Below are 16,382 nucleotides of genomic sequence, written 5' to 3'. Positions count from 1 at the left end.
CCAAAAAGAAAAAAAATGGCTATTTGTCACTATTCAACCTACACCTTTAGACAATGTAAATAAACCAATCACTCCCACAAAGCAAAGCATGTGGTGTGAAATGTGTGAACATTGTGAAGGCTCTGTCCTGTGGCCACTGTGGTCTCTTGTTTTTTTTTTTACTTTTTGGACATTCACTCCATCCAGAGAACGATGGAGTGAATTCAAGAGGAACAGTATAAAAATTATCCTGAAGAACAGGAAGGCAAGTTTGATGAAGAACAACTAGTTAAAAAAAAATCCTAGATAAGAATGTCCAGAGTCATCCAAGAAGCCCACAGAGTCCCAGATAAAATAGAATCAAATAGAAAAACTCCTAGATATATTGTACTCAGGATGACAAAAACCCAAGACAGAGACAGAATGTTGAAGACAGTAAGATAAAAAAAAAAAAGAACTTAAAGACTCATAAATAAATCTTGAAAGAGATTCAACTAGCTGCAAAAATTTCTTGGACACTCATTCCTGGCTGAGACCTCTGGGGCAATCTCAGGAAGGAGGCGGGATAGTTCTTGACCTATCAAAGGCCTGGCAACTGCTCCTACACCCTCAAACTGCAGCCACACCTCCAACCAGACTGTCCAGTTAAATATTCTGGATTTTCTAGGAGCAACCTCTCCAAACTCTACAACACTGACATCCCAGTAATAGCAGACCAGATTAGATGGGGTGAAACGTCAAATGGCTTCCAAGTCTCAACTAACAAAAACATTAGCACAGAGGCTTAACTTGCAGCAGCATCTTAGTAAACCATCAGGCAGGGACTTAGTTTCCCCATGATGAGATGCAACAATTTTCACAAATTTTCTTCCATGGAAATAATTTTTGATCATTCAGTTAGCCATTTAATGGTAACAAGCAATATGAAAAAAATCACTGTGGGCCTGCTTCCGAGGTCAGGTTTGAGGGGTGGCTGGCACGATGAAGACAATGGTGGAAGGAAGGTGAATGTGGTGGTGGGATTGGGGTTGGAATATTGTATGCCTGTAACAAACCATCATGAATAATTTTGTAAACCATGGTGTTGAAGTAAAGTGGAGAAAAGTAACGTAAATGCAAAGGAAAGCCCGTAAGATTCACTGCAGATCTATTAAGCAAGACTGTGAGGCTGAAGGAAATGGAGGGATATATTACAAAAACTGAATGAAATGGGCACCTCATCAAGAATACTCTGTCACTATCACTGTCATCCCATTGTTCATCAATTTGCTCAAGCGGGCACCAGTAATGTCTCCATTGTGAGACTTGTTACTGTTTTGGGCATATCAAATACAACATGGATAGCTTGCCAGGCTCTGCTGTGGGGGTGAGATACTCTCGGTAACTTGTTGGGCTCTTTGAGAGGGGCGAAGGAATAGAACCTGGGTTGGCCATGTGCAAGGCTGTGCTATTGCTCCAGCCCAAGAATACTCTATCCAACTAAATTATTATTTTATTTAAACTTTTTTATTTTATAAGGTAGTTCACAATATTTGATTGCATTTAATGTTCAAACACCAATCCCTCCACCATTACATCTTTCCACCACCATTCATAGACATATTTATTATAATTGTTTACTTATCTGTGCAGATCCTTGAAATTGTCTATAATATATTTTACACGGGCTGGAGCGATAGCGCAGCGGGTAGGGTGTTTGCTTTGCACGCGGCCGACCTGGGTTCGATTCCTCCACCCCTCTCAGAGAGCCCGGCAAGCTACCGAGAGTATCTCGCCCACACGTCAGAGCCTGGCTAGCTACCCGTGGTGTATTTGATATGTCAAAAACAGTAACAATGGTAACAAAGTCTCACAATAGGGACGTTACTGGTGCCCGCTTGAACAAATCGATGAGCAACAGGATGACAGTGATGAGAGTGATACAGTGATTTTTTAACACCCCTTTTCAGCACAAATTTTTAACACAAATTTCCTTTCTTAGGGATAAAGCACACTTTTATAATTTTATAGACCTATTCAGATTTTTTGCTTAAAATTTTAAAAATTAGGGAGTATAACGCGACACACACCATAACCATGTCAACAGACCCGGCCCCAGGTTGTTTTATTCTGGTTACCCCGGAGCGGGGGTGGGTGAGACCCCTCCCTGTCCCAAGGGACCCAGCCCCAGCAGCCAAAAACCTCCAGAACTCAACTGTGGCCATGTTCACAGCCGCTCTCCACACGCTCAGACTGAGCCTCATCCAGAAATGTGTGTATATATACGTATATATGTATATATATGTACACACATATGTATATATGTTTATATATGTATACACATATCTATACATACATATATGTATATATTTATATCTATACATATATACATACATACACACACATATATATATATATACATATATATATAAAAGCACACAAGGCTCAACCATTAACATGTTACTGATCTCTTTTAGAAGGGCTTAATGACCCCTGGGTGAAGTACACCAATCTTCACACTCTTTCCTCTAAGGAAACTTTTTTGGAGCATTTTCAGCGATTTATCCTAACAAACAATACAAAACTGCTTTGGGGCAGGTGTTGGGGTTCAGGATGGAAACACCCGAAATATGGTGGTGGGAAGGTATAATGGTGGTGGGATTGGTGTTTGAATATTAAATGTGGTCAAATATTGTAAACTACTTTATAAAATAAAAAAATTTAAAAAATTAAAAAATTATTCTCAGTCTTACTAAATTTTACATTGTAGGATTTGTCTACTTCATGAAAATTTTAAATTGTATTAGCACAGAATTATTAATGATATTATTTTACAGGTATAACTATATACCTGTAAAAAAGAAAGATATAGTTTAAAAATATTTTATCAACTTATCATTGATTTACAATTTTTGAAGATTTTAGGAGTTAGCTCTACTCATCTCTATGTGTGTAAGTGTTACCATCTCCACAATACATTAAAATAAAGTATCTCAGGAGCTGGAGCGATAGTACACTGTGTAGGGTACTTGCCTTGCATGCAACCAACCAGGGTTCGATTCCCGGCACCCCATATGGTTCCCTGAGTCCACCAGGAGTGATTTCTGAGTGCCAGGAGTGGGTTCTGAGCCCTGCCATATGTGACCCAAAAGCAAAATTAAAAAAAAAATATGTGGGATTTAAAAAGAAATACAGTAAGGGAACAACAACTGGTCAAAGTAATTGGAGCAGGAGATTTTTGTCTATAGAACTGAGTCTGCATGGAAAGGTTGTGGTAGGGTCACTTGGGGCTTTGGTGGAGGGAGGCGGACTCTCTGGTGATGGTTGTGATGTACAAATAAAAGTATTATCAGTTACATTGTTAGTCCCAGAATAGCAATAAAAATGGTCTTTAAAAAACCCCACCTATTACTCCTGGTCTGTAATTCTCAGGTTTTTATGTGAGATAGCTTTAGGACATTTCATTCACTGCAAAGAGTAGGAACCATGAGGATCTGACAAAGTGACACGTGCAAATGCTCAGACGAATGATAATTCCATTCAGGTCCACTCTTGAGCGCAGCAGAGCTGATTTTGCATGTGACATTTGCAGGCCATAAAGTTTCTTTAGAGTAGGATTGACCACTAAAGTTGTAGAAAGTTCTTGAAGGCTAGAGGAAGGAAGGCCACACCCACACATCTATTTTAGAGAAGTATTTGGGTCCGTGACAGATTACTTGTTCCATCATAAGAGAATGATGCTCCACTGGCCCTTAGTCAAAGGTGGTTTGAAAAGTGGTGATACGTGGTATTTGAAGGTGGAAATACCATTGGGGCACTCTGAGAGGTAAACTTATACATACCACAGGCCAGAGAAGACAAAATAATCATGAGGTTATTTCATTTTTGTTGAAGCACAAGGTGAGCTAGGAAATCAAAATTTAAAATTTACCTTTTACACTCACAATCCTGTCCACTTTTGTTTTGGGGACCAAATCTAATGGTACCTTGTAAGGGAATTCCTTTTGTCTGCTAGGAAAACCTGCAATTAAAAAATAAGAAGGTTAGATTAACATACATTTTTCTTCTGGAAAACTATTTACAGTTATCTATAGTGTTTTTACTTCCTAGGAGCTGTTTTCAAATGAAAAATTCTTTGATAAGTGTAAAAATAAAGTTAAAGCATAAAAATAAATTTTTAAAAATGAAGGCTTTTGATCAAACCCCAAGCCTATAGAAAAATTTAAAATAATGCACTAAATTTAAATGTTAGCTCCCTGGTCGTTACAAGACTGAAAATAAGTAGGCATATAAATATTATTCACCAGTAAAAAAAAGCATACTGTCTTTCCAAAAACCCAAAATTGTTCTCGGAATTGAAATCTAAAAATAACTAACAAGTAATTCCTCAGTGAAGGATATGTGATGATTATTTCCACTGGGAAGCAAGCCCTGAAATTCTTTCCACCTTCTTCTCTAACTTAGACACTTTCCCTCCTTCTGTATAAAAATACATTTAACTAAGAGATATCAGGGCATTTTTCTATGATAATCATTGGTGTCTCTCATAAAAATTCATCACTCCTGTCATTGTACTAATACCAAGCACTGTATTGAATTCTTTGGATGTAGTTATTCCAACAGTCTTGCACACTAAGTCTATTTTTCCCCCTTCATTTTACAGATGAGGAAACGGAAGCTTCCAGAGCAAATTGCTCAGGGCTCACAGAGCGAGTACACGGGGAGCTGTGCTCTGAACTCAGTAAGGTTTCCTGTAGAGCTCATAGAAGTCCCACAGGGTCTCCACAGACTCTGGCCTGCAAAGAGAACTTTGTAAGCAGGCGTCATCCAAAACGCGGTAGTGTCAGGCCCTCGCGCTATCCCTGGCACCTGGCAGATGTGAGCAGATGTAAACAGGAAGAAGCAAGTGGCATTTTGCAATTTAATAATTAATCCATGGGCGTTGGAACACTGTATGATTGAAACCTAAACGTAAACAGCTTTGTAAGGGTCTATCTCACAGTGATTCAATTAAAAAAAATAGAAACGTAATTAACTAAGAAATGAGTATTTCTGATTATAGGCAATTAATATTTTGAAAAACAGTGTTTTGGGTTACATATACAATTTGACATCTAGAGCAAAACCGACATAAAAAGTACAAAAAATTTTCATACCATAAATGCCCTTTGGGTCAAGAGTAACTCCAGCATAACTTTCCTTTTTGATACCTTCTGGCTAAAATTAAGGCAGAAAACATTCTGTTAAGAATGTAATTAATAAATAAAAATAAAGAATGTAATTAAATTTATAAGACCTGAATTCCTTGGATCAACATTTCTTGATCACTTTTCTGATTGATAAAAGTTTTTGGTTCTTTATTGAAAGAAGGCAAAACAAGTATGAATATAAGACTCAAACATGCAGGAGTAAGATTTTTCTGCCTATTTGTATAATAACCAGAATAAAACTTATATAGAGGTGGTTATAAGTTCTAAGTGTGTTGAATATATTTGCTCATTTAATCTCAGAAATAGTTTATGAGGTAGGTGCTGCTTCACTTCATTTGATAGATAAAGAAACTGGCATACAGAATGATCAAGAAGTTTATCCAATGCCATAGCACCTGGAAGAGGTGGAGTCAAGATTTATTTTATTTTATTTTATTTTATTTTATTATTTTTTTTTTTTAACTTTTCAAGTGTTTCTTTATTTTTAAGAATGATGATTAATGCAGCTTCTCTTCTCATATCCCATACAGATGGTTTATTTTTATTATCTATTGATTTAATATTAAAAGTTTGCCTACTTGCCAAAACATGCAGATATTCACTGAGCAAAGGAAAATTAGAATTTATATCCAATGGTTACATTCCCAGCAAAGGTGAAACTGGATGATGTTCTATCTTCTTTTTTTTTTTTTTTTTTTTTTTTTTTTTTTTTATAGTTTATTTTTAATTAGTGAGTCAACGTGAGGGTACAGTTACAGATTTATACATTTTTGTGCTCATGTTTCTCCCTTACAAAGTTTGATATCCCATCCCTTCACCAGTGCCCATTCTCCACCACCAGTAAACCCAACATCCCACCCCCCCTTCCCAGTCCCGTCTCCCCCCACCCCACACTGCCACTATGGCAGGGTATTCCCTTTTGTTCTCTCTCTCTGATTAGGTGTTGTGGTTTGCAATAAAGGTGTTGAGTGGCCATTGCGTTCAGTCTCTAGTCTATATTTGGCCCGCATCATCTTTCCCCCACATGACCAACAACCACATTTTACTTGCTGTTCCCTTCTCTGAGTTGCCCAGGATGAGAGAACAGCCTCCAAGCCATGGTGTGGAGTCAAGATTTAAAGAGGGATCTGCTCAAGGGTTCACCATGAAGTGATGCATAGACCATGGTTGGCACCAGATAAATTCCTATGTGTTTACTGAAACAGATTTTGAAGCTGAAAACAGAACTCGAAGGGAGAAGGGTAGGAGAAGGTGGACTAGAAGTTACACTTTTACAGTGGAGGAGGGTCCTGGATACTATGGCAATGGTGGACGGGAAGTAATTTTGTATACCACATGCATGAATATAAACACTTTTGTAACCATGTCACTTCAACTGTAATAACAATAAAATCACTGTGAACGCATTGCTTGTCAATTTTAAATGGTTAATTGTATGAAATCGGGAATTTCACCTCAACTTGTAATAATAATCAATAATAACTGAACTCAAAAGGTCCAACAGCTCTACAAACACTGTTCTGTACTTAACTAGCCATGTGACCCTTGGCAAGAATATTATCTTTATCTAAATAAATTGATATGAAAATTCTCAACAGACTGGGTCAATCGGATTTAACAAATGACTATTTTCTTCCTAGACTGTGGAAACATTTCTATACTCTTAATTTAAGATATAGATGTCTTAAAAAAATAGATGTTTTATTTATTGCTTTCTACCATAAGGTTTGGCATGCAGTTTTTGAAACACACTTTCTGAATGTACTGGGCAAAACCCAAAATCTAAAAGTCTATATACCAAGTTGTAAATATTGGGTATTTTAATTTTCTTCTATGTGTTTTTTCAGTATCCCATCGTTTCTACAGTATCATTGCTTATCTAAAAATGTGAAGCATAATTGCAGATTAAAGAAAAGTCACAGAGTCATACCAAAAAACCTTTGCAATAACCATATTTCTCAGAATTTACCAGATCCCCCAAGGGTGAATATTATATCCTCTCTCTTTGTCTAATTTTTGAATATTTAAATATTGACTGCTAATATTTTTTTTTTTGGAATGGAGAAGTGCTTTTTTTTTTTTTTTAAAGAATTAGGGAAAAAATGTTTCTCTTACCACCACTCGTAATGTTTTTATTAAGATCTCTTTCCCAACCGAAGTTTCCAGTGAAAAGCTGATGTTGTGAAGACCAACTTCTAGAGGCAGCACGTTAAACGCTACTGCGTGACTGGAGGAGCCCTCGATTTTCTGGTATTGACATCTGGAGCGTTTGTTTCCTTGATGGTTGATGCCTGAGGATCCTGAAGAACAGATCCCTTCCACAGGAGACATTCTCACACAAAACTGAAATGTCACCGGTGGATCCACAGAGAAAAAGAAATGATATGTAATATGTTATTAGTAAGGAATTTATTTGCTTTAGGGTTGCATCCAGTGGTATTTGGGAGATACTGTTGGCAAGCTACCTGTGGTGTATTCGATATGCCAAAAGCAGTAACAAGTCTCAGAATGGAGACATACATTGCTGGCACCTGCTTGAGCAAACCTATGAGCAATGGGACTACAGTGCCACAGTGCTACCCTTGGCTTATTCCCTGGGAGGTCACTCATAGAAGTGATCAGGGGACTATGGGCCTCCTGCGTGCGAAACATGTGCTTTCTCTTATCTAGCTCCTTGGTCTCCATTTAGCAGTTTTAAAATAGATTCTGTTCTTTATGTTTTAAAGTTTGGGAGAACTGTGTTTATTTTCAAAGTATCAATAAATATTCCTGAAGTTACTGGTTTGTATAGTTCTGACTGATGATGAAAAATGATGATGATGCCAACTTAAAAATATGCCAATAGGGTTCATATTTTTTCCACAAAATTTATATAATCAAAACATGTGAATATATAATAAAAATATATGGAGTTCATGGAAATATTCATACCTAAGAATGATAGAATTTAAAATAACATAAACTTTTTTATGTTTTTAGGAACCAGAGTGATAGTACAGTGGGTAAGGCATTTGTCTTGCATGTGGCCCACCCAAGTTTGATACTCAGCATCCCATATAGCTCCTTGAGCACTGCCAGGATCAATTCCTGAGCACAGAGCCAGGAATAACTCCTGAGCACCACTGAATGTGGCCTAAAAATCAAACAAACAAAGAAACCAACAAAATTCCCAAAATAAATTGATTAAAAGCAGATTTGGGGGCTGGAGAGCTAGTATAGAGGATAGATCACTTGCTTTGCACAACGCCAACCCAAATTTGATCCCTGATTCCCCATATGGTCCCTCAAACTGAACCAGAGGTGATTTCTGTGGACAGAGTTGGGAATAATCCCTGAGCACCGCTGGGTGTGCTAAAACACAAAAACACCCAAGAAACAACTGATAACCCCAATTTTTGAATGGTATTGACTTCCTATACAAAATATTTTGTGATTGTGACTTTCAAATGAAATCAGTAACCCTGTAGTATAAATCTCAATTTGCAAAAAGGAAGACAAATGATGGCTCTGACCATGGTTGGAGTTTTTCATGGGAGTTGACATGATTATAATTAGTGCAAGTATAATGATGATACATAAATTCCAACTGGAACAATGAATGACATAAACACATTAGTAGGAGCAGAGGGTTTATAGATAATAAAATATAAAATAGTGTAGTCAATGGGTAGAGGTTTCCCTATGCTACAGAGCTAGAGTTAAGGCTAATGGGTTGAAAAGATAGGAAGGAGTAGTTAGCTGGTGGGATGTTTGAAATAAAAATTTCCAAGTGTGCTTATCTGATCTACAAAGTGAAGAAGAGTACGAATGACTAAAATGAAGGAAAGAAATGTGTTGTTAAAAGGCAAGTAGATCAAAGAAATTGGAGTCCACACATGCTGGGGGAAAAGGCAGCTGAGATAGAGAAGGAAACACCTAGTAGAGAATGTTGGGAGGACCCACTCGGGTTGAAAGCTTCGTGCCGAAAGTAGACTATAGACCGAACATGATGGCCACTTAAAACCTCTATTGCAAACTATAACATCCTACAGGAGAGAGAACAATAGGGAACACCCTGTTGCAGAGGCAGGGTGGGGTAGTGGGGGTTGGGGTTGGGGTGGTGGGGGTTGGGGTTGGGGTGGTGGGAGGGATACTGGGAACACTGGTTGAGGAGAATGGGCACTGGTGGAGGGATGTAAATGAAATGCAAACATGAAAGTTCATAAGTTTGTAACTGTACCTCACAGTGATTCACTAATAAAAATAAAAAAAAAAGAAATTGGAGTCCAGATTGATAAGTGAATGAAATATAAACTCATCTTTTTATGAAATGCAACATAAACTTATCTTTTTAAACTCTCTCATTACAGTTTATCCCATGGTCTTTTAGTCTTTTACACGTTGATACTGGTTCTGAAATTTGGGTTCATTAAGTCATCCAAGTTTGAGCCCTGGGTCTTATGTGGCATCATCATGTTACATTTGAGTTGCGTGGATATTTGTCTTAATTTTTCCTTCTTCATCTCCTTTCGAAGCATAGCAAGTGAATGTCAGTATTCATGCTTGCTTCATATTGTTGAACTGAGTTGAAATTTTATTTTGAATATGTGATCATTTCAATGGAATTCTCAGAAACGAGAGATTCTTCCCTTTTTTCCTATTTATTCAAATAAACAATAAATACCTACTTACCTGTATGTCAGTCATCCTATAGTTGTAAACAGTTCCTTTCAACTGGATCTGTTCTCCTCGTACAACGGAATATGGCAACTGCATTTCCAGGAATATATCTTTGAACACCGTTACCTTGAGAGTATCAGCAACACATAAACCTTTAACCCAAAGCGAAGGCAAAATAGTAGCATAGTAGGGAATTCATCCAGTGTTTTATCAGTGCTAATAAAATGTCTCGAATTTGCTTTACTTCAATGAAATAAGAATGTTAGATCATGTTTTACTCTGAATCACGACACTTTAACTTTAAGCCTTCTACTCATTCAACTTTATACAAATAGATAACTTAATTTTGTCTCGGGCTGGAGCTATAGCACAGCGGGTAAGGCATTTGCCTAGCATGTGGCTGACCCGGGTTCGATTCCTCTGCCCTTCTCAGAGAGACCTGCAAGCTACCAAGAGTATCTCGCCTGCACGGCAGAGCCTTGCAAGCTTCCTGTGACATATTCAATATGCCAAGAAAACAGTAACAACAAGTCTCACAATGGAGATGTTACTGGTGCCCGCTCCAGCTAATCGGGATGACAGTGACAGTGATACAGTGAATTTTGTCTTATTCTCTTTAAGAAATGGGATTTTTTTTTTACAACCAAAGCACCAAATATATTTTAATAGTCACTATTGGCTTCACCCAAAGGGCATAAACATTTTTATTGTGGGAACCAATATTTAATATTAAAAATAACAAGTCATAGCAATCCTAGAACTATTTATAAAGTATCTGCACTAAATCACCGTACAAGAGTGCCAGTCCTGGAGAAAAGTCACATATTAGTCTGAACTCTACACTAGTTTCTAGACACACACAAAAATCCAGGGGAAGTAGAAACTTGATGTCAGCAATTTACAAAATGATAGAGAACAAAACAAGAAATTCCTACTGAAAAATATGTGAACTTTTGGTAACACATCAAAAACAATATTTAAAAATGACAGTTTTTTTATCTACATAAACTAAATAGATAACCACAAAGACCATATTTTGCTATTCAAATTGTTTTTCAAGTGAGATATAATTTAAGCTCACTTACCCTGATCTGAAATGCCATAACCGCTAATTTCCCAAGTAGTCAGAGAATCAGGTAACACAAAATGCAGCTGCTTCCTGGAGGTTCAAATGTTGACAGTCAAACAACAGTGGAACATTGATTAAACTAATTTGACAGTACTAGGAGAATTTTTGTTTCAAACTACTTTAGGATAAAGGGGGTAAAATCATAGAACAAAAATAATGCTTTATTTCATTGAAGTAAAGCAAATTCCGTGGATTAAGGAGAAAAATCAAGCAAGGAAAATAACACTCAGTCATTTTCCTACTTGTTTCATGCTTTTAGATATGTCATGTCACCAAGTTCAAACTCAGAGTGACGTCATTGAAGAAAAATGACAAGGTCTATACAGAACAATAAAGAATTTGTTCATTGTCTAGTGTGTTCTATAATATGGGAAATTAGCTAATAAATCTTAGCTCTATTCATAACAAAACTGACATAGCTAAAATGTCAAGGTTAAGCTTGTATATTTACTAGTGTATTCACAAGCAGCTATTGTCCATTAGCTTAGTATCAGGCACAATGCTAAGTTCTGAATAATATGTAGTACATAGGCCCCAAGATTCTATAGTCTAATGGAATAAATTGCTAAGCAAACTATAACTAATTGTAGTAACTGTACCAACAAAGCTTTAAAAAAATTTAGAGGTGGGGCCAGAGAGGTAGCTCAAATTGTAGAGCGCTTGTCTAGTATGTTCAAGGTCTCTGCTCAATCCCTAGTGCTAATTCGCTTATCCCTTTACTACACGGTCTTTTTTTCTTCTTTTTTGCTTTTTGGGTCACACCCGGTCAGGAATTACTCATGGTGGTGCTTGGAGGATCATATGGGATGCCACGAACCAAACCCGGGGCAGGCTGGATGCAGTACTATTACTCCAGCTCCCCAGTACTACATGGAACTACCATTGGTTACTGGGCCAAAAAGTGACCAAGTGTTCCTCCAGAATTATTAGGGATAGTTTCTATAAACTATCTATAAGCTATAGTTTCTATAAACAAGGTACAACTGGCAAGCTCCCCCTGGCATATTTGATATGCCAAAAACAGTAACAATAACAAGTCTCATTCCCCTGACCCTGAAAGAGTCTCCAATCTCTGGGAAAGACGAGTAAGGAGAGGCTGTTAAATCTCAGGGCTGGAGACGTAACTGGTGCGCACTTGAGTAAATCGATGAACAAGGGGATGACAGTGAGAGTGATAGTTTCTAGAAAATATTTAGAGGTGGTATACACTAACTTAACATATTAATTTTAATGCCTCTATACCTGAACTCTATGCCAGATCCTATACCAGGTTGAGAATACAAAACAGAAATCTGAACTGAGTTATTATCTTAGAGGTAGTTGCATTTTACTGTAGAAGACAGATAACATAGCCATCATGCTCCTGGGATAGACTCGAAGCAAGATAAATTGGCCAGGGTAATTGATTCCATCATTAGAGACAGAGACAGTGGGAGGAATACCTACGAGCAGTGCTAGCTAAGGGGTAATGGCAGCTGAAATGCTAATGCTTCGGAGAAAGAATTAGAAGGGACCAGATAGAGATGAAGGTGCTGTAGATTATTGCCTGTATCTACTTGACTACTTTTGGAGAGTCAGTGCTTTGTAGACCTTGGAACTCACTGTGTTGAGTGCCTAGTTTTGAGTGAAAATTTCCTAAATATGTGTTGAATAAGAAAATAAAACTCTTTTTGTCTCTTCCTCTTCCTCTTCTCCACTTTTCTCCTCCTCTTTCTGTCTCCTTACCCTCCTCCTCCTCTTCCTCCTCCTCCTCCTACCCTCCTCCTCTTCTTCCTCCTCCTTTCCTTCTTCACTTTATTTCCACCCGGCTCCTTCTCTCTACCTCTTCCTTCTTCTAGGTTTATTTTATAATACAGAAATTACAGGATAGAAATTGCTGCTTTAATGCATGGTACACAGTTGTACTCAGCCAATTACTGAGGTTGAATGATAGTAAATGTAATTGGATGTTCCTCCCAAAGGTAGTCCTGACCTGGAACCAATGACTACAACAAAGCACACATTAAAAAAGCGATGCAATCTCATTTGTGGAGTATAAAATAACATAACATGAGACTGACACCCAAGGAAAGTAGATACAAGGGCCAAGAAGATTGCTCCATAGTTGGAAGCCTGCCTCATGAGTGAGGGGTGGGGGGAGAAGGCAGCTGGAATAGAGAAGAGATCATTAAGAAAATGATGGTTGGAGGAATCAGTTGGGATGGGAGATGTGTACTAAAAGTAGCTGAAAGACCAAACATGATAACCTCTCAGTATCTGTATTGCAAGCCATAATGCCCCAAAGTAGAGAAAGTATAGGGAATATTGTCTGCCATGGAGGCAGTGGGAAGGTGGGAAGTGGGGAGGTATTCCCGGGATATTGGTGGTGGGGAATGTGCATAGTGGAGAGATGGGTGTTTGATCATTGTGTGATTGTAACTCAAACATGAAAGCTTGTAACTATATCTCAAAGTGATTCAATAAAAGAAAAAAATAAATTAAAAAAAGATTATGCAAACTAGAATTAAATTGGACCAAACAGTGCTATCATATTAACTCTTAAATAAACTACAGGAAAATGGGTAGTTTTCAGAATTTTGGCCAGAGAAATTATATTTTCCCACATTTTTTTTTCAGAGAAATATCAAAGAAATAGAATACCTTCGGAAGACTTGATGAACTTCCCATAACCAGCTTTCCGGAAAATAACTCCTTATTTCTGGCTTGGTTACTGATAACATGGCCTTTATATCTTGGGGAAAAAAGCATATTCAATTATGGAAAAGATAATATAAATTCTACTTTTAGCCACTTAAAAATATGGAGCTTAGTTTGTAACTTAAGAGCTTTCTGAAAGGTCAATAAAGTAAAAAGAATAGTTTAGTGATTTCATAATAGAACTCTAAGGGTCATAGTATTCCTGCACGAATAACATTGAAAAAACCAAGCATAAAAATAATCTCTGATTTGTTTTTTTAATGTTTGCTTAATGTTCAGTGTTCTTGAGATTAAAGATAACATTATCTACAAAGATATTTGCATGTTTATAATGACAAAAATCATGTTTACATCATAAAATAAGGAGGTTTTATGCTATTTTCTACCCTAATTCAACTTTATTTATATGTATTTCAATTGAAATTTTTTTCTGGCAACTGAAGGGATAGCACTGCTGATAGGGCCCTTGTTTTGAATGTGGCTAATCCAGGTTCAGTCCCCAATATCCCCTATGGTCCCCTGAGCCTGCCAAGAGAGGTCCCTGAGTTCAGAGCCAGGGATAACTCCTGAGCACTGCCGGGAGTGACCCTAAATGAAAAATTTTTTTTCTGAGCTTCTTAAGTGGGTACTTAGGGAGCCTGGGGGACATTCACAAGCACTCTGTGTCAGTTGGGCAGGCAGTTCAATGCTAGGGCTTGAGGCTGCTCAGGAACTGAGATGCTGGGGATCAACAGTCCTGGAGGTGAGGGCCCTTAAGGGCCATAACTAGTGGCTCTTGGAGGCCTCTAGGACTACAGCTAGTGATGCTTGGGTGTATAAATTTGATTTTTAACTTAAAAATTGATTGAGGTACATATTTACAATGGACTGGATCAATAGCACAGTGGGTAGGGCGTTTTGATTTCTCTGTCCCCCTTGGAGAGCCCGGCATGCTACCGAGAGTATCCCGCCTGCATGGCAGAGCCTGGCAAGCTACCCGTGGCGTATTCGATATGCCAAAAACAGTAACAACAAGTCTCACAATGGAGACATTGCTGGTGCATTACTCGAGCAAATTGATGAACAACGGGATGACAGTGCTACAGTGCAGTGCTACATATTTACAATATTGTTCATGATTTCCCATATACATATGTCCCAAATTGGAAAGTAGTCATTAATTTTATTTTTTTATTTTTTATTTATTTATTTTTTTTGCTTTTTGGGTCACACCGGGCGATGCACAGGGGTTGCTCCTGGCTCTGCACTCAGGAATTACCCCTGGCGGTGCTCAGGGGACCATATGGGATGCTGGGAATCGAACCTGGGGAGTTCAAACGCCCTACCCGCTGTGCTATTGCTCCAGCCCCTGTGGTCATTAATTTTAATAAAATCAAACAGAACATTGCTCCCTGACTAAGATGTACTAGTAAGGACTGGAGTTAGTGTTCAGCTTAAAAATACCAATTAAAATTTATATAACAGGGGGGCAGAGTGACAGCGCAGTGGGTTTGCCTTGCATTCGGCCGACCCGATTCAATCCCGGGCATCCTATAGACATATTCATCCCCCCTCCCCCCCACCCCCGCCAAGTACCGCCAGGAGTAATTCCTGAGAGCAGAACCAGAAGTAAACCCTGAGTATCCCAAAAAGTAAATAAAATAAAATTTATGTAATAACTGTTTTTTCTACACTAGTATATAAGTGACCCAGGACTGTGACCCCTGAAAGAAGGGAGGCATGGAATGAACCCTAACACTGTACTGGTTTGCTTCTTTGGAGGCAGGTGACAGGGCAGGGAGAGAAGTTACACAGCTGAGGGTCTGGGAAGCTGAGCTCTTTGGGGTAAGGAACAGAGTCCAGAGAGGGGGGAACTGCAGACCCCAAATTCCACGCAACTCCATACCAGATGATGAAAACATTAGTTGTAAAACTGGCCAATAGAAATAGGTTACTAAGTTGCTCAAAAGAATACTTTGGAGTTAGCAAAACTACGAGAAGGAACCAAATATGTTTAATAACACAATTTTGGGAAATAGCCACAAAAGTTATACTTGCAGAAAAAAACTAATTTAAATGGCTCTTGGTAAGTAAACAGATGGTTAATCAGGAGCTGTTACTGTATTTTTTTTCTCGTGACTGTCTGCTTCTTATTTTGACATTACATACGCATGTAATGAAAGTCATTTTATTTCTGAATGAAAGTTCTGAAAACATGTTAATAAGAGCTCTGTAAATTCTGAAAACATACGTTGTGGTTGAGATTGAAATAAGATTTCTATTTTTATCTAATTGTGCTTAATCTGAAGTAAAATTTAGAAGTATTTTTCTATACTTGATTAATCCATGTTTAAATGACTTTTGAAGAGCTGTATATTATGGGACCATCACTGTATCACTGTCATCCCATTGCTCATACATTTGCTTTAGCAGGCACTAATAACGTCTCCATTGTGAGACTTGTTACTGTTTTTGGCATATCGAATATGCCATGGGTAGCTTGCCAGGCTCTGCTGTGCGGGCGAGATACTCTCTCCGTAGCTTGCTGGGCTCTCCAAGAGGGGCAGAGGAATTGAACCCCGGTCAACCGCGTGCAAGGCAAACACCCTACCCGCTGTGCTATCGCTCCAGCCCATAGAATTTTAGAGTACAAAGGCAAGCTGGCGAGTTCATTGGTCCAGCTCTTTGCTTTAAAATAAGTCTGAAAAAAAGAAAAAAGTCTGAGTCAAGGACCAAGCATGATGACCTCT

General features: G+C 38.2%; 1 protein-coding gene across 1 annotated transcript in view; it reads right to left on the bottom strand.

Moving 5' to 3' along the window:
- The window catches only part of C5 (complement C5), a 111,967-nt gene that overhangs the window by 50,546 nt on the left and 45,039 nt on the right, over positions 1-16,382 (bottom strand). Inside the window, exons 18-23 of the mRNA XM_004615632.2 lie at positions 13,597-13,687; positions 10,913-10,986; positions 9,840-9,979; positions 7,284-7,511; positions 5,115-5,175; positions 3,890-3,979 (exon numbers count right to left, since the gene is read on the bottom strand). Of these exons, the coding sequence (XP_004615689.2) occupies positions 3,890-3,979; positions 5,115-5,175; positions 7,284-7,511; positions 9,840-9,979; positions 10,913-10,986; positions 13,597-13,687 (684 nt within the window). The remainder of the gene's footprint in view (positions 1-3,889; positions 3,980-5,114; positions 5,176-7,283; positions 7,512-9,839; positions 9,980-10,912; positions 10,987-13,596; positions 13,688-16,382) is intronic.

The sequence above is a fragment of the Sorex araneus genome, chromosome 1 (assembly GCF_027595985.1).
Source record: "Sorex araneus isolate mSorAra2 chromosome 1, mSorAra2.pri, whole genome shotgun sequence".
Taxonomy (NCBI): domain Eukaryota; kingdom Metazoa; phylum Chordata; class Mammalia; order Eulipotyphla; family Soricidae; genus Sorex; species Sorex araneus.
The sequence above is the reverse complement of the archived record's forward strand: the minus strand, read 5'-3'. Positions and strand labels throughout refer to the sequence as shown.